Here is a 19,859-nt window from a genome sequence, read left to right on the forward strand (position 1 = left end):
TTTCTCCCCCTGTCTTTCTAAATAAATAAATAAATAAATAAACAAACAAACAAATAAATAAATAAAAATCAGGTTTGGTTTTTGGTACCCTTATCAGATAATTTGCTGTTAACAAATGGATTATTTTGGACCTTTGTGCACCATAAACACACAGAATAGTACAGTATAAAGTGACACTGTGGGCTGATTTCTTTCCAGGTCAGACTGTAGGTTCATTCAGCCTATCAGTGACAGCCATGTCAGGTGATTATAATCCCTAGAGTGTGTGCGGATCGGGGCTTGTATTTTTTCAATGACACATCTGTAACACATCATCAGATGTCATGTTAGTGACTCAGTCATGGGACTCATCTAAAATGGGATTTTTGTCCCAGTGTCAAATGGCACGCGCACACACACACACACACACACACACACACACACACACACATATATATATATATATATATAAATTGGCATGAAAGAATTGATTTGCAACTTATTACAATGAGCACTATAGTGAACATTCTTGGTGCTAAAATCCTCGTAGAAGAAGAATTCCTCCTGCCCCAAATCTTCTCCCTAATTTGGTCACCTGCCTATTCTGACCCACCAGCCAGCTTTGCCGTCATATGACAGCTACGCCCTGGGTTAACATGTGCTTCCTCTTTGACAGGTGAAGCCAGCCAACTATTTTCAAGTTGCTGCTCATGTTGCATCACAGAGCAGTATAACACACTGTCTGCCCTCTTCCGCATACATGGGTTCAAGACACCCACGATTCCTGATGTCGCTGAGATTGATAGTGAAAAGGGTGTATGCCCCTCCCACCCGGACAGCACTCTGACAATAGGGCGAGCGCTTTTCGGTAGCCAAAATGGGACGTTTTTAATCAGTTGACAGCTTTCCCAATAATACAGACACACGAAGTTAAACGTATTTTAGATTAACAAAAAACACACACACAAAAAAAAATCTTACTTAAATCCATTTATTTCTTATTTAAATCATACTTGGCCAGTGTTACTATGAAATAATGTGCAAGATACAAACGTTCATGGTTGATCACAAGACATACAGCATTTGATTGTAGAACAAATAGTTATAGTCACAGCCTTTTCTGAGCATGAATTTAACCATTGAATAAACAAATGGACGATTTTTAATTTTTTTATTGCCTCTTAAAATCTTGGTATATAAATCAGATTCCTTGCTCCGTGAAATATGAGCTGATGACAGTAGTTAAAGCAAAGTCACTTTTCAGCAAGCATTTTATTATAGTCCCGAAATGATCATCTAGCAACAAACAGCTAATCACTTTACATTCAGTGAAAAACATGAATGCAATACCATTTATTTCTGGCAGATAAAGAGCAGGCGAGGCATCTCCACTAATCCATGGACCACCTTATATCTTAATATGTAGAATCATCACTTAAATGTACATACTGGCAAATAAATCGGTTCAACAAAGAAAAACTGTTGAATAATACTCAGTAACTTCACTTCAGTATAGTAGCTTTTTCAGTCCTTCAATGACAGATAAGTGATGTTTTCATGTTTATGAATACAAGACAGAGGCATATAGTACTGGCAACTGAACTGAATAGTAGAGGCACTAATACTGTACCAAAGGAATTTAACTTGTGTTTGTCTTTCAGTTCCACACAGGGAAACATGTAGTCCAAATAATTGTGTTGCACATTTCCCTGAATAAATGCAGATAGACTGAGATCATTTTGTACTGAAAACAACCTGACACATGGCATAACGAGCAGGAAATACTCACTCCTGTTCTGGGTTTATTGTTGCATTTGTCTTTGCAAATATAAATGCCATGCTCAGTTGAATTCAAGGTTGCGACCAAAAAAAACAAAAAAACACCAACAACACGCAGGACACACACCTGCTGGTGTGAAAAGGAAGTGTACATCAGTTGTCAATGTACTGGCATGGCTAATGTGTGTACAGTATGTGGCAGTACAGACATTTACTCATTACAACACTGATATCACAACAATGTAATATCTAGAAAAGTAAATTATATGATCTTCATGTTCATTTTTACAAAACATAAATTAAAAATAAATTAAAAAAAATCTGTCATTGTTGTCAGAAAATTCTTCAAACATGCACAAGAAATGGGTGCTTAATCCTCGTGCACACAGAGCTATGACGATGGGTGTGTGCATTCAAAAGTCTGGACTTGGTGGTTTATATGAGATCAGCGCAAAAACAGACCCAGCAACATCCCCCTAGCAGTATACAGTAATCTTCAAAAAGTGAAGAAAAAACAAAACAAAAACAGAAGTACAGCACAAATCATGAAGTGACAGCAAGGGCCTCGAGTCACTGTCTATAGTAGGCACCTGTAGGGACAAAGACGTAAGCAGGATTATGAACATATACTATATACATTCCCTTTGAAACATGAAAACATGTTCTTCCCTTTAATACACTGCAAGTTCTTTTAAACATGATGACTGTTAATCCATCTTTTTTTTTAATTAATAGATTATTTGAAATTATATACACCAAAGACATTTATTCAAAAATATTTACTTGCAACATTTCAATCGACTACTACTACTACTACTACTACTACAGAGCTCTTAACTATGTTTAATTAAATAACATGTCATTAACTTCAATACAACATTACTGACATTTATCAGATAATCTGTCACAGCATGAACAAATTAGATATCCTATAAATATTTTACTGGTACTTCACACTTTAAAAAAAATAAATAAATAAATAAGAACTACATGTCCTATCTGCATTTCGGTGTGTGTGGAATCGACTCTAAAGCTTTGGGGTTTGACTCTTAGTTTTCAATGCCTAGAATCAATGAATCAAAACATCCTTCATGACATGAGCCTTTAATGATTCACTTGAGACCATGTTCAATTTCAGCTCATCGAGTTGTCATACAAAGTACTAACCTTGATGACTCCCATGATTAATGATGATGTTTTTTCTAGATAATGGTAATTATTACAACTGACCACTGCAGCCCTACAATTAACTGAAGATTTGGTCACAGAACATGCCTGAATCTTCTTCCAAACTAACACAGAGATGGGACCTAACACTGCCCTGGTTCTCCATGACACTCCTCTGTCAACCCTTCCACAATTACTCCATACCACTTCCACCCAAAAAGGTGTGGGTCTACATTTGCAAAACAGCCAACATATATGTACAAACCTTTATAAGCAGCCTCGGGTCTGGAAGGCGGGCGAGGGGCGTAGTTGTCGGAATAAGCATAACTGGAGTCAACATTCACATAGTTATGGATATGTGGTGGAGGTCTGAAAATGAAGACAGGTGAGGAAAGACATAAATTAAGAATTGGAGTGTGACAGTGTGGGTTTGCAACACTAACAATATTATTGAATCCCCATTCCATACACATGTCCGATACCTGGATGATTTGGGATTCCGAGCTTTTTGGTAGTCATACTCGTCTCGTGTTCGCGGTCGGGCCATTTCCTCCTCCGTGGGCTAAATAAAACATAAAAGAAAACACATGGGTGGTGATATGGCAAAATCCCAATTATATGTCTGTCTACACTTACAGGCTACTTTAACAGCCTGCTGCTTCATGCAGTTATCGAGACAGCCAATCACGTGGTAGCAGAGCAATGCATAAAATCATGCAGATACAGGTCAAGAGCTTCAGTGAATGCTCACTTTGAACAAAAGTAACTGGACAGGTTAAGTTCACAGCACTGACAATCAACAGATGCATTCACACCATTCGGGGCAAACGTTAGGGACAGGTGTGCGTGAAAATCCCAGAACAGCAATTTCTGAAAAACTTAAACCAGCCCATCTGAGACCAAAACCGAGATCACATTTTCTCCCATGCTGATGAACATTAACTGAAGCTCTTGACCTGTACCTGCATGATTTTATACATAAGGCTGCCACATGATTGGCCGATTGGAAAATTGTACGAATGCACAAAGGTACAGGTACTCCTATTAAAGTGGCGAGTGAATATATACTGTATCTAGTACTGTGCCACTGGAATTACCCTGGGGTCTCCCTCGGCTCGTCTATGCTGTCTCTCTTTCTCTCTAGACTTCTTGTACCCCCTTTCCTCTTCCTCCATGAATTGTCGAGCTATTTCCTTTCAGAGAAAAACTGTGTATTATTTACACAATGAATGACACTTACAATTAACAGCACTGAAGAGGTATTCCAACTAAAAATGACACTATGGCAAACAGGGAAGGGAAACATAGCTTCTCTGGCCAAGACAACTTTCTTTGGTAAAGGTTTTATTTGACCGATTTAAGCCTTAATATGCTTGGACTAATGACAGATGGCTTTAAGAAGTGAAAACACCTACTAACCTCATCTTGTGCAACTTGAGCGGCACGTTTGTCAAGTTTACTCGCCTGTATAATGGAGAAACACATTAATGAATGACAACTGTGGAAATCAAAATTTTCCATTTATATAAAAAAAGTGGTATGGGTACCAAGAGCTCCTCTTCCTGTAGCCTGCGTGCCACCTCCAAGTCTCTGAGCTCCTGGGTTCGCAGGTCTATCTGAGACAAACCATGTATTGCTTCCCTCACCCCGTACTCCTCCTGTACGTTTCGTCCTACAGAGAGCACCAGAGAGCCAAGTTCATAACAAGTCCAGCATGTTATAAAGATCAATTTATACATTAGGGTTTGTATGAGCAGTGATGATTGATCAGAAGAAAGATTTGATTTGAATCACAAATCCATTTGCCAAACACATGGTGCCAGGAGAAAAAAAAAAAAAAAACTTTATTAAGATTCTGGACAAGCTTAGCTACCATTCTGGTTGCAATATGGATTTGTGCCATGTACTGAAAGAGAAGAAATCATATGCACAGTTACATATTGGTCAGAGGATTCACCCAATAAGCCACAAGGAAGAGAGTCTAGAAAAAGACTCAGATTATAGAGTGGTTAAAAGCCCCTCCACCAGTTCACCCAACAAAGGACCAGCGAAGAAGCATAACACAGTGAAACACAAGGGCCCTTGCGCATACCTCTATGCCCCAGGGTTTGCCCTTTGTGGTGACTTCTAGATCTGGGCTCCTCAAACACCTCATCATTGCTGTGGAGCCTCTGCCTGTTGCTGTAGTCTGCATTCTCCTCTCTTTCTTCTGAAAAACGTGTACGGGAAGACGGATGATCCAACTCTTGGCCTCTGCTTCTGTCCCTACTCCAATGTCTTTCCTCATCCCTTTCTCTCTCCCTACGTCCACGTTTGTCTATTTCCAAGTCCACATCTAAATCTCTGCTTCTGTGTCTATGGCCATTTTGTCCCATGTCCACTTCTTTGTGCCTGAGCCTGTCTCTACTGGGGTCCCTATTCAGCTTATCTTGACTTTTGTCTCTGTATTGTGCCTTATCTCCTTTTCTCCTTCTTTCTCTTCCTTTCTCTTGATCTCGATCTTTTCTCCTTGTCCTGTCCCTGTCAGATGGGTCATCTCTATGTGCTCGCTCCTTCATGGTCAACGCCAGGTCCTGGTTGTAACGTGGTTCTGCTTCTGTGTATTTGTTTCTTCCAGCCAAGCATTCCTCTGGATATTTAGTCCTTACCTCTGAGAGGTGGTGCTCAGGTGCTTGCCTTCTTGCCCTGCCTTCATTTTTCCCTCGATTCTGTTCAGATTTATGACGCTCGTAGACTCTGTAGTGATCACCTTCAACTGGGTCATCTTCAGGGTACCTGTTTTGATTATCATGACTGTCCAGTCGTCTATTTTGTTCTAATTTTTGAGGCCAGTGATCTGGAGATCGACCTCGACTTACGTCTCGGTACCTTTCTCTGCCAGACACTGCCAAGTCAGAACCTGAGTATTCCACATAAGGGTCTGAAGGGGGTCGGGAGGCTGGTTTGGAGCATAAAAGAACATAACATAAAAGAACTGGTCATCATTCTAATGTGCAGAGTAGCAACAGTATGCTATGTAGATACATGTAAAAAAAAAAAAAATATATATATATATATATAATATAATATATATAATATATATATATATATACACACACACACACACACACACACACACACACACACACAAAATCCCGATTCCGAAAAAATTGGGACAGTATGGAAAATGCTAAAAAACAAAGAGGAGTGATGTGTAAATGTACTTGTATTTAAACAAAAAACATATATAAAGACAAGGTATTTGATGTTTTACCTAATTACCTGTATAGTTGTTGTTTTTTTTTGGAAGATAAACGTTTATTTTTTAATTGATGCATGCAATACGTTCCAAAAAAGTTGTGATGAGGGCAATTTAGGTGTAATAACTATGTGACAAGTTGAAATAAGAAGGTGATGTAAACAGGTGAGGGAATCATCTAATCATAGTATGTAAGGAACTTCCAAAAATGCCTAGTCCTTCAAGAGTAAGGATGGGTCGAGGCTCGCCAATCTGCCAACAGATGCGTCGGAGAATAATCCAACACTTAGAGAAGAACATTCCTCAAAGACAAATCGATAGGATTTTGGGCATTTTACCTTCTACAGTTACGATATAATGAAAAGATTCAAGGAATCAATTCTGAATGCGCGTGATCTCCGATCCCTCAGATGTCACTGTCTTAAAAACCATCATGAGTCTGGATATCTTGACATGGGCTCAGGAATACTTTGGTAAACCTTTGTCAGTCGACACCATTCGCCGCTGCGTCCACAGATGCAAGCTAAGGCTTTACTCTGCAATGCAGAAGCCGTACATCAACACTGTCCAGAAGCGCCGCCGACTTCTCTGGGCTCGGTCTCATCTGAGATGGACAGTAGCACAGTGGAATCGTGTTTTGTGGTCGGACGAGTCAACATTTCAAAGGGTTTGTGGCCACTGGTTCAGTGGTGGCTTGACGGTTAAGGCTGAGGGTTACTGTGTGGAAGGTCGGGGGTTCAAGCCCCAGAACTGTCAGGCTGTGACTGTCGGGACCTTGAACAAGGACCTTAACCCTCTCTGCTCCAGGTGCGCCATATCATGGCTGACCCTGTGCTCTCACCCTAACCTCCTAATATATTTGGGATATGCAAAGAAAAAAAGAATTTCACTGTGCTGTAATGTGTATATGTGACCAATAAAGACTCATTATCATTAAAACAGCTGTTGTGTTCTCCAGGCTAAAGTAGATAAGGACCATCCAAGCTGTTATCAGCATCAGGTCCAAAAGCCAGCATCTGTCATGGTATGGGGGTGTGTCAGTGCCCAAGGCATAGTTAATTTTGCACATATGTGAGGGCACCATTAATGCAGAAAGATATGTACACATTTTGGAGCAACATACATTGGCATCCAGAGCAGGACAACACCAAAACACATTCTGCTGGGATTACAAAAGCATGGTTGTGTAAGCAGAGACTGCGGGTGCTAGCATGGCCTGCCTGCAGCCCTGACCTGTCTCTGATTGAGAATGTGTGGTGCATATAAACCTGTGTTGTGTTTGCAAGTGTTTGATATCCATGACAGGAGAGTATTTTTGTGAATGTATTTAACAAAAGATCAAAAGGTTAAACAATAAAGACACAGTTGGACACAGAATCAGCAGCATCGGTCCTGGACATGGCCTGTATAAAACACTGAACTATTTGAATGTCTGTTTTTTATATAGCAAATCAAGTAGATACTGTTATAATCAGTGAGAGAGAGCCAGGTAAGTCAATGCTTTGGACGAACTGCCTTCAGTTCAACGCTGTTTATCTATTTTCATAGGTAAAGAAGCTGCAAATGTTCTCACTAAAAAAATCCTCAACACCCCATTATGCCTGTCTTGTCAATGTCTCGTAAATTTGATGAAACTCCACAGTGCTACTCTCATGCATTTTGCTTATCTACTCTACATTTCTGCGTACTACGGCAATGGTTCATATGGGTGTAGGCCTGGCATTAAGTCTTCAAATGCAATTACACACAAACAAGGCAAGAACAAACAAATATCAATGTAGGTGTACAAGAGCAGCCCAGATGAGAGGGTGGAGTCAGGTGAGTAATGGATGAAATCTTGCTTTTCCAGTTTCGTGTTTACCACAGAGAGCAGTAAATCTCAAAGGCTGAGACAGTCATGTACTCGGTTCATAGAAAGAACAGTAGTGAACACAGTGGCTGTTCACAAAAGAGTCTTTACGACTAACTACTGCTCACCTAACCTGCACCTCTTAATGTTTTTATACCAAATCAGTCAGCTTTTGTAGAAGCTAAATCTTTTCTTTGTTTTTAACAGTGTGATTTACAGACCTGGCAACCCCCAAGAGAAAAATGTGTAGACCTGTAGGGTTTGAATGGCACTACATTGTCAGTACAGTCTTTTCATAAAACACGTGTCTAAGGTAGAAACTGGAGTGTGCGTATGTACTGTATGACCCATACAGTAACCACCAGGCTCTTGGGAGGAAACGTTGTTAAACACTTGTCTTATTTAAGTTAACATGCAAAGTTTACATGCAGGAGTGTGGAAAAGTTTACAGTAGTAAATTTAACTTTCTTCCTCTTTTATCGGGAAAAAGATATGACAACTAGTCTAAGATATCATATGTTATGTATTTATATCGTGGGTAAAAATGTTTAATAAATCCTACCTGGAAAATTCACAAACATCTACAACAACTTCCAAATATCTCTTACAAGAGCACAAGAGGAATATACTTTTCATTTTCAATGCAGTCAAACCCTGCACAGATCATAACTACTCACACACACACACACACACACACACACACACACACACTCTCACATACACTCACAGGCCCACATTTCTCCACTGTTTACTCATTCTCAAAGTACACACCTCCTTTGTCTTCATAGTACTGCTCTTCCAGTTTGGCCTCCAGCTGTTTCTGCCTCTTCCGTTCCTCTTTCATCTCTCGCTCCTGCAGCTTACGAGCAATGGCCTACACACACACACACACACACACACACACACACACACACACACACACACACACACACACAACGCTTATATTTGGATTTAAGCAGTTTTTTTTTCCATACTCAGGACCAGACTCGTTTGAGCCCAGAGTTCAGTACGACTGGTGAAGTGTGAATGCTGTTTCTGAGCCCAGGAGCAATCCAGAGACATTGATCCCTGGTCTTCTTGAAAGCAGTACTCTGGGGTTCACTTTGCTGCATGCAAAGGAACGTGACTGATTCAATTTGTTACGTTTCTTCCTCTTTTTACTTTTGTGATGCTGGCAAAAGGTTACTGATATATAACACCAGACCTTCATTGGACTGTAGCACTGGAATTAGCTCACCTTTGTGGTACGAGTGCCTGTATTTAGAGCATCACAAAACACCCCCCTCCCCACAAAACACAATTTGTGTTTGCCTGCATGCCTATAAAATGTTCTTATGCAAGACTGGCTCTTCGTTTGCAGTATTCCTGCATGATGCAGACATGCAGAATTCAATAAGGACCTGTTTTCTTGACTTCCACTGAATCAGAGTCACACGATGTTGTTGTGGAACTAGAGGAGGTGGATGGACTGAGAAATCGGTCCATTTTTACTGCTGAACTCCTACGCTAGTTCAGCGTGTCAGGATAGCAAAATAGACTAAAATAGCACTTTTAATTTATATGTACAGTGAGGGAAAAAAGTATTTGATCCCCTGCTGATTTTGTACGTTTGCCCACTGACAAAGAAATGATCAGTCTATAATTTTAATGGTAGATTTATTTGAACAGTGAGAGACAGAATAACAACAAGAAAATCCAGAAAAACGCATGTCAAAAATGTTATAAATTGATTTGCATTTTAATGAGGGACATAAGTATTTGACCCCCGCTCAATCAGAAAGATTTCTGGCTCCCAGGTGTCTTTTATACAGGTAACGAGCTGAGATTAGGAGCACACTCTTAAAGGGAGTGCTCCTAATCTCAGCTTGTTACCTGTATAAAAGACACCTGTGCACAGAAGCAGTCAATCAATCAGATTCCAAACTCTCCACCATGGCCAAGACCAAAGAGCTCTCCAAGGATGTCAGGGACAAGATTGTAGACCTACACAAGTCTGGAATGGGCTTGGACCATTGCCAAGCAGCTTGGTGAGAAGGTGACAACAGTTGGTGCGATTATTCGCAAATGGAAAAACACAAAAGAACTGTCAATCTCCCTCGGCCTGGGGCTCCATGCAAGATCTCACCTCGTGGAGTTGCAACGATCATGAGAACAGTGAGGAATCAGCCCAGAACTACACGGGAGGATCTTGTCAATGATCTCAAGGCAGCTGGGACCATAGTCACCAAGAAAACAATTGGTAACACACTACGCCGTGAAGGACTGAAATCCTGCAGCGCCTGCAAGGTCCGCTGCTCAAGAAAGCACATATACATGCCCGTCTGAAGTTTGCCAATGAACATCTGAATGATTCAGAGGACAACTGGGTGAAAGTGTTGTGGTCAGATGAGACCAAAATGGAGCTCTTTGACATCAACTCAACTCGCCGTGTTTGTAGGAGGAGGAATGCTGCCTATGACCCCAAGAACACCATCCCCAACGTCAAACATGGAGGTGGAAACATTATGCTTTGGGGGTGTTTTTCTGCTAAGGGGACAGGACAACTTCACCGCATCAAAGGGACGATGGACGGGGCCATGTACCGTCAAATCTTGGGTGAGAACCTCCTTCCCTCAGCCAGGGCATTGAAAATGGGTCGTGGATGGGTATTCCAGCATGACAATGACCCAAAACACACGGCCAAGGCAACAAAGGAGTGGCTCAAGAAGAAGCACATTAAGGTCCTGGAGTGGCCTAGCCAGTCTCCAGACCTTAATCCCATAGAAAATCTGTGGAGGCAGCTGAAGGTTCGAGTTGCCAAACATCAGCCTCGAAACCTTAATGACTTGGAGAAGATCTGCAAAGAGGAGTGGGACAAAATCCCTCCTGAGATGTGTGCAAACCTGGTGGCCAACTACAAGAAACGTCTGACCTCTGTGATTGCCAACAAGGGTTTTGCCACCAAGTACTAAGTCATGTTTTGCAGAGGGGTCAAATACTTATTTCCCTCATTAAAATGCAAATCAATTTATAACATTTTTGACAAGCAGTTTTCTGGATTTTCTTGTTGTTATTCTGTCTCTCACTGTTCAAATAAATCTACCATTAAAATTATAGACTGATCATTTCTTTGTCAGTGGGCAAACGTACAAAATCAGCAGGGGATCAAATACTTTTTTCCCTCACTGTAGTTTGTTTGACTCGCAGTCACGTTTCAGAATAGTGGGACACAAAATGTGTCTTCATCTCTCATGACCCCATTTGTAAATGCATGGGGTCGCGACCTTTCTCGGTAAGTTTACAGGCCTTAAAACAGTGATATTTTTTTTTCTGTAGGAAAAAAAAGGGCAAAAAACAGAAAAAACGTGTGACATGTCCCTGGTAATCAGTCACAGATCCTTTGGTTCGAACCTCATCCTTAGCCTCCTGTTGCTTCTGCTTCTCGGCCTGCCGGACCAGCTGCTCCTGAATCTCTTGAGCTATTTCGTTGTCAGTGCGTTCACTACAGGCAAAAAAAAAATAAAAAAAATAGAAATACAAACATGAAGTACCGTGAAGCATAGACCAGTGCTTTAAGAATTGCAGTTAAATTGGGTTAGATGATAATGAAAGTCTCTGTCAGGCTCCCGCAGCACTGACTGTAGACCTGCCACCCCTGAAGATGAATAACACGTAGTCGCTCCAGGGGAGGGTGGGGGCTGCAGAACACACATTTCCGATACAGTCCAAAATGCAGTGAGCATATATACTGGGCTTTATAGAAACTGCTTGTCTGTTTTAGCTAAAATGTAAACGTTAGAGAAATTTACATGCAGGAAAGTAGAATCGTTTACAGAAGAAATAATTCAAAAGATATTATATACAGCAATTAACAAGAAAGTGTGCACGTAAACTTTTCTAATATCTACAGATGAGTGGAAGATTTTTTTGCGCCTGATGTGCGTGATGGTTACTGAAAACTACTGCTGTGGGTTGGCCGCACCGTTTGAGTGCATCTGGGCTGAAAGGTGCAGGACAGCAAACAGCATATTTAATCTTTTTCTAATTATCATTACTATTAATAAAATTAAAAATGAAATAAAAATGATTTGCATAGTTAGAGTTGACACTTCATGAATCAAAGTTTTTTCCTTTTTTTCTTGTTAGGCTGGAAAAGTGAAAAGAGAAAGAAATCTTTCAGTGGCATCCTAATAATTATAGTTGGGTTCTCACATTAGATTTGGTTTTCCCTTGAAAGACATCCCCGGTTTTCTGGCACAGTAAATGGAATAAAATAAAATCTATTACTGTGTGTTTGACTTATCTAATGTGAGATGGGAGAAGGGGGCAGGGCTTCCAGGGCATCAGGTAATGTCTGAGAATTCACAGCACCTGTGCAAATGATTCCAGATTCAATAGGACTGCCGTTTTTATTGAGCGACTTTATTGTTGAGTTCCTAATCAAAATGCATCAAGGTTGGCAGGTCTACTACTGGCTGTGCAGTCACTGATAGAAGTCTAATTACAGTTCTGTCCCTGTCATTATATTCATGTATTTCTGGGCTACTCACATGTCTTGGTGCTGTTTTTGGCTTTGGGCTTTGGCCCGCTGGTCCTCTTCTTCTTGGAGACGCTTGGCCACCCGGAGATCCTCCTGCACCAGACGACTCTTGTGGATGTTGGAGGCCAGGTGGCTCTCAACTAGAGTAAGCAAGAACAGGGAAAAAGGTAACGAACAACACTTTTACCTAAAAAATGTTTTGTTAATCTCTTCACTGTGCTCCATATTCTCACAAAGATTTATTTAAATTGGGTTGGGGTGTGGTGTGGTGCATTTGAACACGCCTTGAACACTACTGGCTGTGGTGTAAATGAGACATGCAGTTCGACCCAATGTCATTCTAACGTCCTGTTTCAGAAGGAATGTGTGTCAATATGTGGAATCAAATCACAACTAAGCCTGGGGACTTTACGGCTCTTTTATGAGAACGGTGGAATGGAGTACTAATTTAGCAGTAGGATTAATGTGATTGTCTTGTAATAACCAGATTTACAGTAACACATTTAGTAAAAAAAATAAAATGAATCCTGTTGAACTGGCTTAGCTACATTCAAACCAACTGAATCTTCAGACTCTTCAGTCACATGGGTATACCAAAGCTGTCATTCATTTTTTTTTTTTTTCTAATACATGTTTTAATAAAATTTCTTGTGATATACCAGCATACTCACTTTCTTGTTCTTGAAGGTTGTGGGCCAGACAGTGATCCTCCAGCACTGCAAAATCGCGACACACTATGGAAAAATACACACCACACAAAAGGATCGTTAAGGTGTGCCCAGATTTGCTCTGCTTTATCATGGAGCAATATTTACGCAATCACATGTTGGCCTACATAACCATTTTAGAGCTTAAAACAATTGAGCAATCCAAACAAACAGATCAACAGCAGGTTCGCTATACTTCCACTTTGGGAAATAATTATGCACAAGTCTGATTAGATGGCCTGATGATTTAAAAAATGCAGTCTGCAAAACACAGGACAGAAAATGTGATTAACAGTGCATAAAATGTACATGCGCCTTTACGTTCTGTTGAAGTGAACTGGTGTAAATAAGAGAATGGATGACGGAGCTCTCTCTGCTTCATCCTGTAACTTCCCCCCACAGTAAAATCACCAAACAAGTGAAACAAGTAAAGTTAGACCATCTACTCCACCCTCCAAATTAAGCCCTGACAACTGCTAATCCTGTTATGCTAACCGCTGCCACAATGAAAGCTACAGCCATTCTGAATCTGCGGCGCTACAATAATTTTACATTTTAATGGGTAATGGTGCTTTCCGATATGCAGCACGTAGTCCATATGAATAGAACTAGACCTGTGAATTTCCATTTTAAAATCATGGTAAATGACCGTTCAAAACGAAGAAGAAAATTTCCACCATGTCACCAGATGTAAAGTCAGGAACTGTGGCAATCACAAAAACTGCAGTAATGCGCAGTAAACAGTTTATTAAAATAACAACTAACACTACATTTGCAGTAATAATTCATTTACAAAGGGTTTCTGTCCACATGTCCGACATTTTTTACCGACATTTCACTTAATCTGCTGCTGCAAAATGATTGTCAGGTCTGATAATATAATATAATATAATATAATATAATTGGAGTAAGTTTTTACTGGATGTCATTGGTGTGTAATAACATGTAGAGGTGAATAAATTGTTAATAAACTCTGGTGTATTTACCCCCTCAGTGTGTTTCTCTTGGTAGATGAACACAGCAGTGGTACTCAAGTCTGGACCAAAACAAGTGGTTTGAGTGCAGTGAGAAAGCAGTTCGAACCTGAACTGACTCGACTGCAAGAAGTGAACCAAACATGTTGTGTTTTGGATTTTTGCTTTGTTTGGTTTTTAGATGTGAGCTGCTGAATTGAGCCACAGGACAGAGCTATGGCTCTGCAGAAATACAGAAATGGCTCTGCAGAAATACTGTTCTAGATTAGGGCTGGGCAATAGTGCAAAAAAAAAACCCTCAATTTTTTAAAAACTTTATGAACGACTATCGTTTGATTTCAGTTTTTTTTTATCTTACATAATGCAAGTATAATTACACTGCATCAATGTAATTTTTTTCAGAGTTTTTTTAATTATTAGAATGGACTTTGGAAGATGCACATGTTCAAAAATAGTAACAGCACCATCTATAGCAAACAGTGCAAACAATGTTGTTTTTTTTTTTTTTTTTAAATAAAGAATATTTAAAGTTTGCACTATTTGCTATAGATGGTGCTGTTACTACTTTTGCACAACGTCGTGCACCCTTCTTTCTCAACAGAGTAAACGGGGGCCATGTGTTTCATGACATGAAATGCCACCGCAACTGAGAACTCAACTTGGGTTAATCTTCCCAAATACGAGTTCCTTTGAGTGACCTCAAATCAACATGGCTGCAAACAGCATCAGAAATAAACAAACTAAAACTTCTTACCTTTAAATGACTTGTATTATACAGAGCGGTGAAAAAGTATTTGCTCCACCCTGATTACTTCTGTTTTTGTGTATATCTCATACTAAATAGTTTCAGATCTTCAAATGAAATACAAAATAAAACAAAGGCAACCTGAGCAAACACACAATACAGTTTTTATTATTATTTTTTTTTTTTATTGAAGCAAAAATAAAAGTTAGCCAACACTTATCACCCATGTGAAAAACCTGTTTACGCTCCAGCATCTCAATTGGTTCAAATGAGGACTTTGACTAGGCCACTCCAAAACTTTCATTTTGCTTTCTCTTTTTGAGTCATTCAGAGGTGAATTTACTCCTACGCTTTTGATCATTGTCTTGCTGCATAATCCAGTTGCTCTTCAGTCTCAACTTACGGACTGAAGACCGGATATTCTCCGTTAGGATTTTCTGGTAGAGAGTTCATGTTTCATAGTTCATGTTTCATATTCATATTTCCCTCAATTATTGTAAGTTGTCCAGGCCCTGAAGCAGCAAAGCATCCCCACACCATCACACTGCCACCACCATGCTCGATCATAGGTACAGTGAGGGAAAAAAGTATTTGATCCCCTGCTGATTTTGTACGTTTGCCCACTGACAAAGAAATGATCATTCTATAATTTTAATGGTAGATTTATTTGAACAGTGAGAGACAGAATATCAACAAAAAAAATCCAGAAAAACGCATGTCAAAAATGTTATAAATTGATTTGCATTTTAATGAGGGAAATATGTATTTGACCACCTCTGCAAAACATGACTTAGTACTTGGTGGCAAAACCCTTGTTGGCAATCACAGAGGTCAGACGTTTCTTGTAGTTGGCCACCAGGTTTGCACACATCTCAGGAGGGATTTTGTCCCACTCCTCTTTAGAGATCTTCTCCAAGTCATTAAGGTTTCGAGGCTGACGTTTGGCAACTCGAACCTTCAGCTCCCTCCACAGATTTTCTATGGGATTAAGGTCTGGAGACTGGCTAGGCCACTCCAGGACCTTAATGTGCTTCTTCTTGAGCCACTCCTTTGTTGCCTTGGCCGTGTGTTTTGGGTCATTGTCATGCTGGAATACCCATCCACGACCCATTTTCAATGCCCTGGCTGAGGGAAGGAGGTTCTCACCCAAGATTTGAGGGTACATGGCCCCGTCCATCGTCCCTTTGATGCGGTGAAGTTGTCCTGTCCCCTTAGCAGAAAAACACCCCCAAAGCATAATGTTTCCACCTCCATGTTTGACGGTGGGGATGGTGTTCTTGGGGTCATAGGCAGAATTCCTCCTCCTCCAAACACGGCGAGTTGAGTTGATGCCAAAGAGCTCTATTTTGGTCTCATCTGACCACAACACTTTCACCCAGTTGTCCTCTGAATCATTCAGATGTTCATTGGCAAACTTCAGACGGGCATGTATATGTGCTTTCTTGAGCAGGGGGACCTTGCAGGCGCTGCAGGATTTCAGTCCTTCACGGCGTAGTGTGTTACCAATTGTTTTCTTGGTGACTATGGTCCCAGCTGCCTTGAGATCATTGACAAGATCCTCCCGTGTAGTTCTGGGCTGATTCCTCACTGTTCTCATGATCATTGCAACTCCACGAGGTGAGATCTTGCATGGAGCCCCAGGCCGAGGGAGATTGACAGTTCTTTTGTGTTTCTTTCATTTGCCAATAATCGCACCAACTGTTGTCACCTTCTCACCAAGCTGCTTGGCAATGGTCTTGTAGCCCATTCCAGACTTGTGTAGTTCTACAATCTTGTCCCTGACATCCTTGGAGAGCTCTTTGGTCTTGGCCATGGTGGAGAGTTTGGAATCTGATTGATTGATTGCTTCTGTGGACAGGTGTCTTTTATACAGGTAACAAGCTGAGATTAGGAGCACTCCCTTTAAGAGTGTGCTCCTAATCTCAGCTCGTTACCTGTATAAAAGACACCTGGGAGCCAGAAATCTTTCTGATTGAGAGGGGGTCAAATACATATTTCCCTCATTAAAATGCAAATCAATTTATAACAGTTTTGACATGCGTTTTTCTGGATTTTCTTGTTGTTACTCTGTCTCTCACTGTTCAAATAAATCTACCATTAAAATTATAGACTGATCATTTCTTTGTCAGTGGGCAAACGTACAAAATCAGCAGGGGATCAAATACTTTTTTCCCTCACTGTATGATGTTCTTTTTGTGGAATTCTGTGTTCGGTTTACGCCAGATGTAACGGGACCCCGGTCTTCCAACAGGGATGTTGGAAGTCCACAGAATCTATCAGTCCACAGAACATTCTCCTAAAAAGGTTTGAGGATCATCAAGGTGTTTTGGCAAAATTCAGACGAGCCTTAATGGTCTTCTGGGTTAGCAGTACGGCTGTCGTGATAACTACTTTTTGTTGTGCGATATATTATCCCAAAATTAACTGCGATAAACTATATTATTGTCATTTTATTCCACTGACGATATAATGAGAATATGACCAGATCTGCTGCCAGATCTATTTTTAACTGTTAGGCAGGTTCCGAGAAAGGAACACCAACAGGTTTACCTTGTGGGACTTAAGGCAGGATCTTTCTGAGCTAGTGCTTGTTGCACAAATGCACATGTATTTTTGTGCTAACTTCCCTTTTAGAAGAAATCTTCTATGGTTATCATGCCACCACATCCATGTATCAGAAGATGCATCAAGTGCTTCTACCTGGAGGAACTTGGTCAGCTCCACATCAGCCTGCGCTCTTTTTGCTACCGATACCTGAGTCTGTTGACTTGTAAGTTTGGTTCTTCTGTTCTGGAGAAGGTCACACAGCCTCTTCTTGGTTGCTGGAGGTTCAGATTCAGATCCTTCATTTCCCCCTGCAGCTTTAACACAGCTCTCACCACTGGCACTTCTTCCTCATTCATGTCTATTTGTTCTCGCAAGAGCTTTTCTGTGACATGATCCATGACCTCTGCATCCTCCATGGTACCACGATACCTTGTATCCAAGATGGTGGCCTTTGTCAGAAGGTTTTGGATTTCAGATGGGCTGTATTTGTCAATACGCTGCACATGTTTGCCTTTATGATTGCTGTCAGTGCAGTGCCATTGTGGTCTGGTGACAAAAGTTCACCTTTTAATAAGTTCCAACACAAGCTTTACTGAGGACACAGTGACACATCCGTGAAATCAGCCACTGGCTTCATTGCTGCATTAATGGATTCCAACACAGAATGTGGGTTGAGGTGGCCATGTTTTCGATCTTCAACCAGGACACATCTTATGGCTGGCAGTTGCTCCAGCACCCTCTCTATCATTTTTTGCTCGGTGCCCCATCGTGTGGCGACATCCTGTGGAAAAGATAACATTGTTTTTATATTCATTAATTCATCTATACTAACATTATTCAACAAATACTACTCTTTAAATTTCCTTTATTTAATCACAAGTAATTGTACATGGTTATATTATAATCTAACAAATTATTTAATACATACATACAAACTGGCCCCATAAGACCCATTAAGTTTATATTAACCCTTTAAATATTTTGTGTTGTATAATAACATGTTATCATCACTCACCAGTACTAGATTGTGTTGGGAGACATTGGTTTCAGTCTGTGCCTTCCTCAGGTCTCTCTTCTTGAGCCTGCTCAGATTGAAGGTGTTGACAAGATTCCTACAAAGTCCCATGGCATGTGCTGTGAGATCCTGGTCACTGTCTAGTCCATGAGAAACAGCCAAATGGAGGTTGTGGCCAAAGCAACTGAGCCATGGCCAGCCATGGCCAGCCATGGCCAGCCATGGCCAGCCATGGCCAGCCATGGCCAGCCATGGCTGCGTATTGCAGCCACAATGTTAACACCATTGTCTGTAGTGATAGAGGCCATTTTGCACTCATGCAATTCCCAGTCTGCTAAATCTGACTGAAGGGCTTCAGCAAGTACATCAGCAGTGTGGTTCTGGGGTATGTATCTGGTCTCTAAACACTTTGACTGCAGAGTCCAGTCAGCAGTTATGTAGTGTGTGGTCATGCTCATGTATGGGATCATATTTGAGCTTGACCACATCTCTGTAATGGCAGAGTAAAAGGAGATGTCATATCTCCTTCAGAATGTCATCTTTTACTTTGTTGTACATGGATGGAATGGCAGTTTGGGAGATTTGTTTTTGTTTTGGGAGATTTGTTTGTCATAAGTTTGCAGCATATTTTTAAATGCTGGTTTTTCGACCGTGTTTAATGGCTGCATCTCTTTGGCTATACAGCGAGTGAGCATGCGCCATTTCGCGTGGTCACGTTTATATTTGCACTGCCAGGAAAAGGCATCTGTAACAGATAACTAACTGACTGGAAGACCCAGCTGCAGGTGTTGTTCCCAGATTGAAAAACTGGGTGGGACGGTTATGTTTTCAGTGAGATTTTAGGTTAGTTGTGTTTCCTCTTTTCGTTGCCACTGTTTTTAAACAAAGTTGAAATACCAGCTTGTTTACGTTAATCGGCTCTCCTCTCTCATGCGGCTTTAAAACCAAGTCCATTGGGACTTAATCTTCCTAACTGGCTGTAGTTGTCATGAAACACTATATAAACACAGTGGGTTCACGCCTTCTCTTCACCTGTCGCTGTCCTCCCTCTCTCCATCTCTCTCTCTCTCGCTCTGTGTGTGTGTGTGTGTGTGTGTGTGTGTGTGTGTGGAGACACTGCCTGAGCCCTGCCTCCGCCAGACAGAGCAGACAAGATGACAGGGGTGATCGACTAAAATGCTGGTGACATTCATTTTTATGTAAAAAATATTATATTCACTATTTTCAATAATTAAAATTGATCAATCGCAATATATTGCGTCACCAAAAATTATCGAGCACATTTCCATACATCGTGCGATAAGTCGATATATTGACTATTGTGACAGGCCTAGTTAGCA

At 40.8% G+C, this 19,859-nt stretch overlaps 1 protein-coding gene across 3 annotated transcripts in view; it reads right to left on the reverse strand.

Moving 5' to 3' along the window:
• Positions 1-954: 954 nt before the first annotated feature.
• ccdc50a (coiled-coil domain containing 50a) overlaps positions 955-19,859 on the reverse strand; it is a 31,337-nt gene continuing 12,432 nt past the window's right edge. The window contains exons 2-12 of one of the 3 annotated variants that reach the window (XM_053634344.1): positions 13,203-13,265; positions 12,542-12,671; positions 11,403-11,493; positions 8,784-8,886; positions 5,018-5,863; positions 4,473-4,597; positions 4,345-4,389; positions 4,023-4,118; positions 3,408-3,487; positions 3,191-3,294; positions 955-2,348 (exon numbers count right to left, since the gene is read on the reverse strand). In XM_053634344.1, the coding sequence (XP_053490319.1) occupies positions 2,329-2,348; positions 3,191-3,294; positions 3,408-3,487; positions 4,023-4,118; positions 4,345-4,389; positions 4,473-4,597; positions 5,018-5,863; positions 8,784-8,886; positions 11,403-11,493; positions 12,542-12,671; positions 13,203-13,265 (1,703 nt within the window). In that variant the 3' untranslated portion in view covers positions 955-2,328. The remainder of the gene's footprint in view (positions 2,349-3,190; positions 3,295-3,407; positions 3,488-4,022; positions 4,119-4,344; positions 4,390-4,472; positions 4,598-5,017; positions 5,864-8,783; positions 8,887-11,402; positions 11,494-12,541; positions 12,672-13,202; positions 13,266-19,859) is intronic. The other 2 variants (XM_053634346.1, XM_053634345.1) reach the window with 2 other exon arrangements.

Source organism: Ictalurus furcatus, chromosome 10 (genome assembly GCF_023375685.1).
Source record: "Ictalurus furcatus strain D&B chromosome 10, Billie_1.0, whole genome shotgun sequence".
Taxonomy (NCBI): domain Eukaryota; kingdom Metazoa; phylum Chordata; class Actinopteri; order Siluriformes; family Ictaluridae; genus Ictalurus; species Ictalurus furcatus.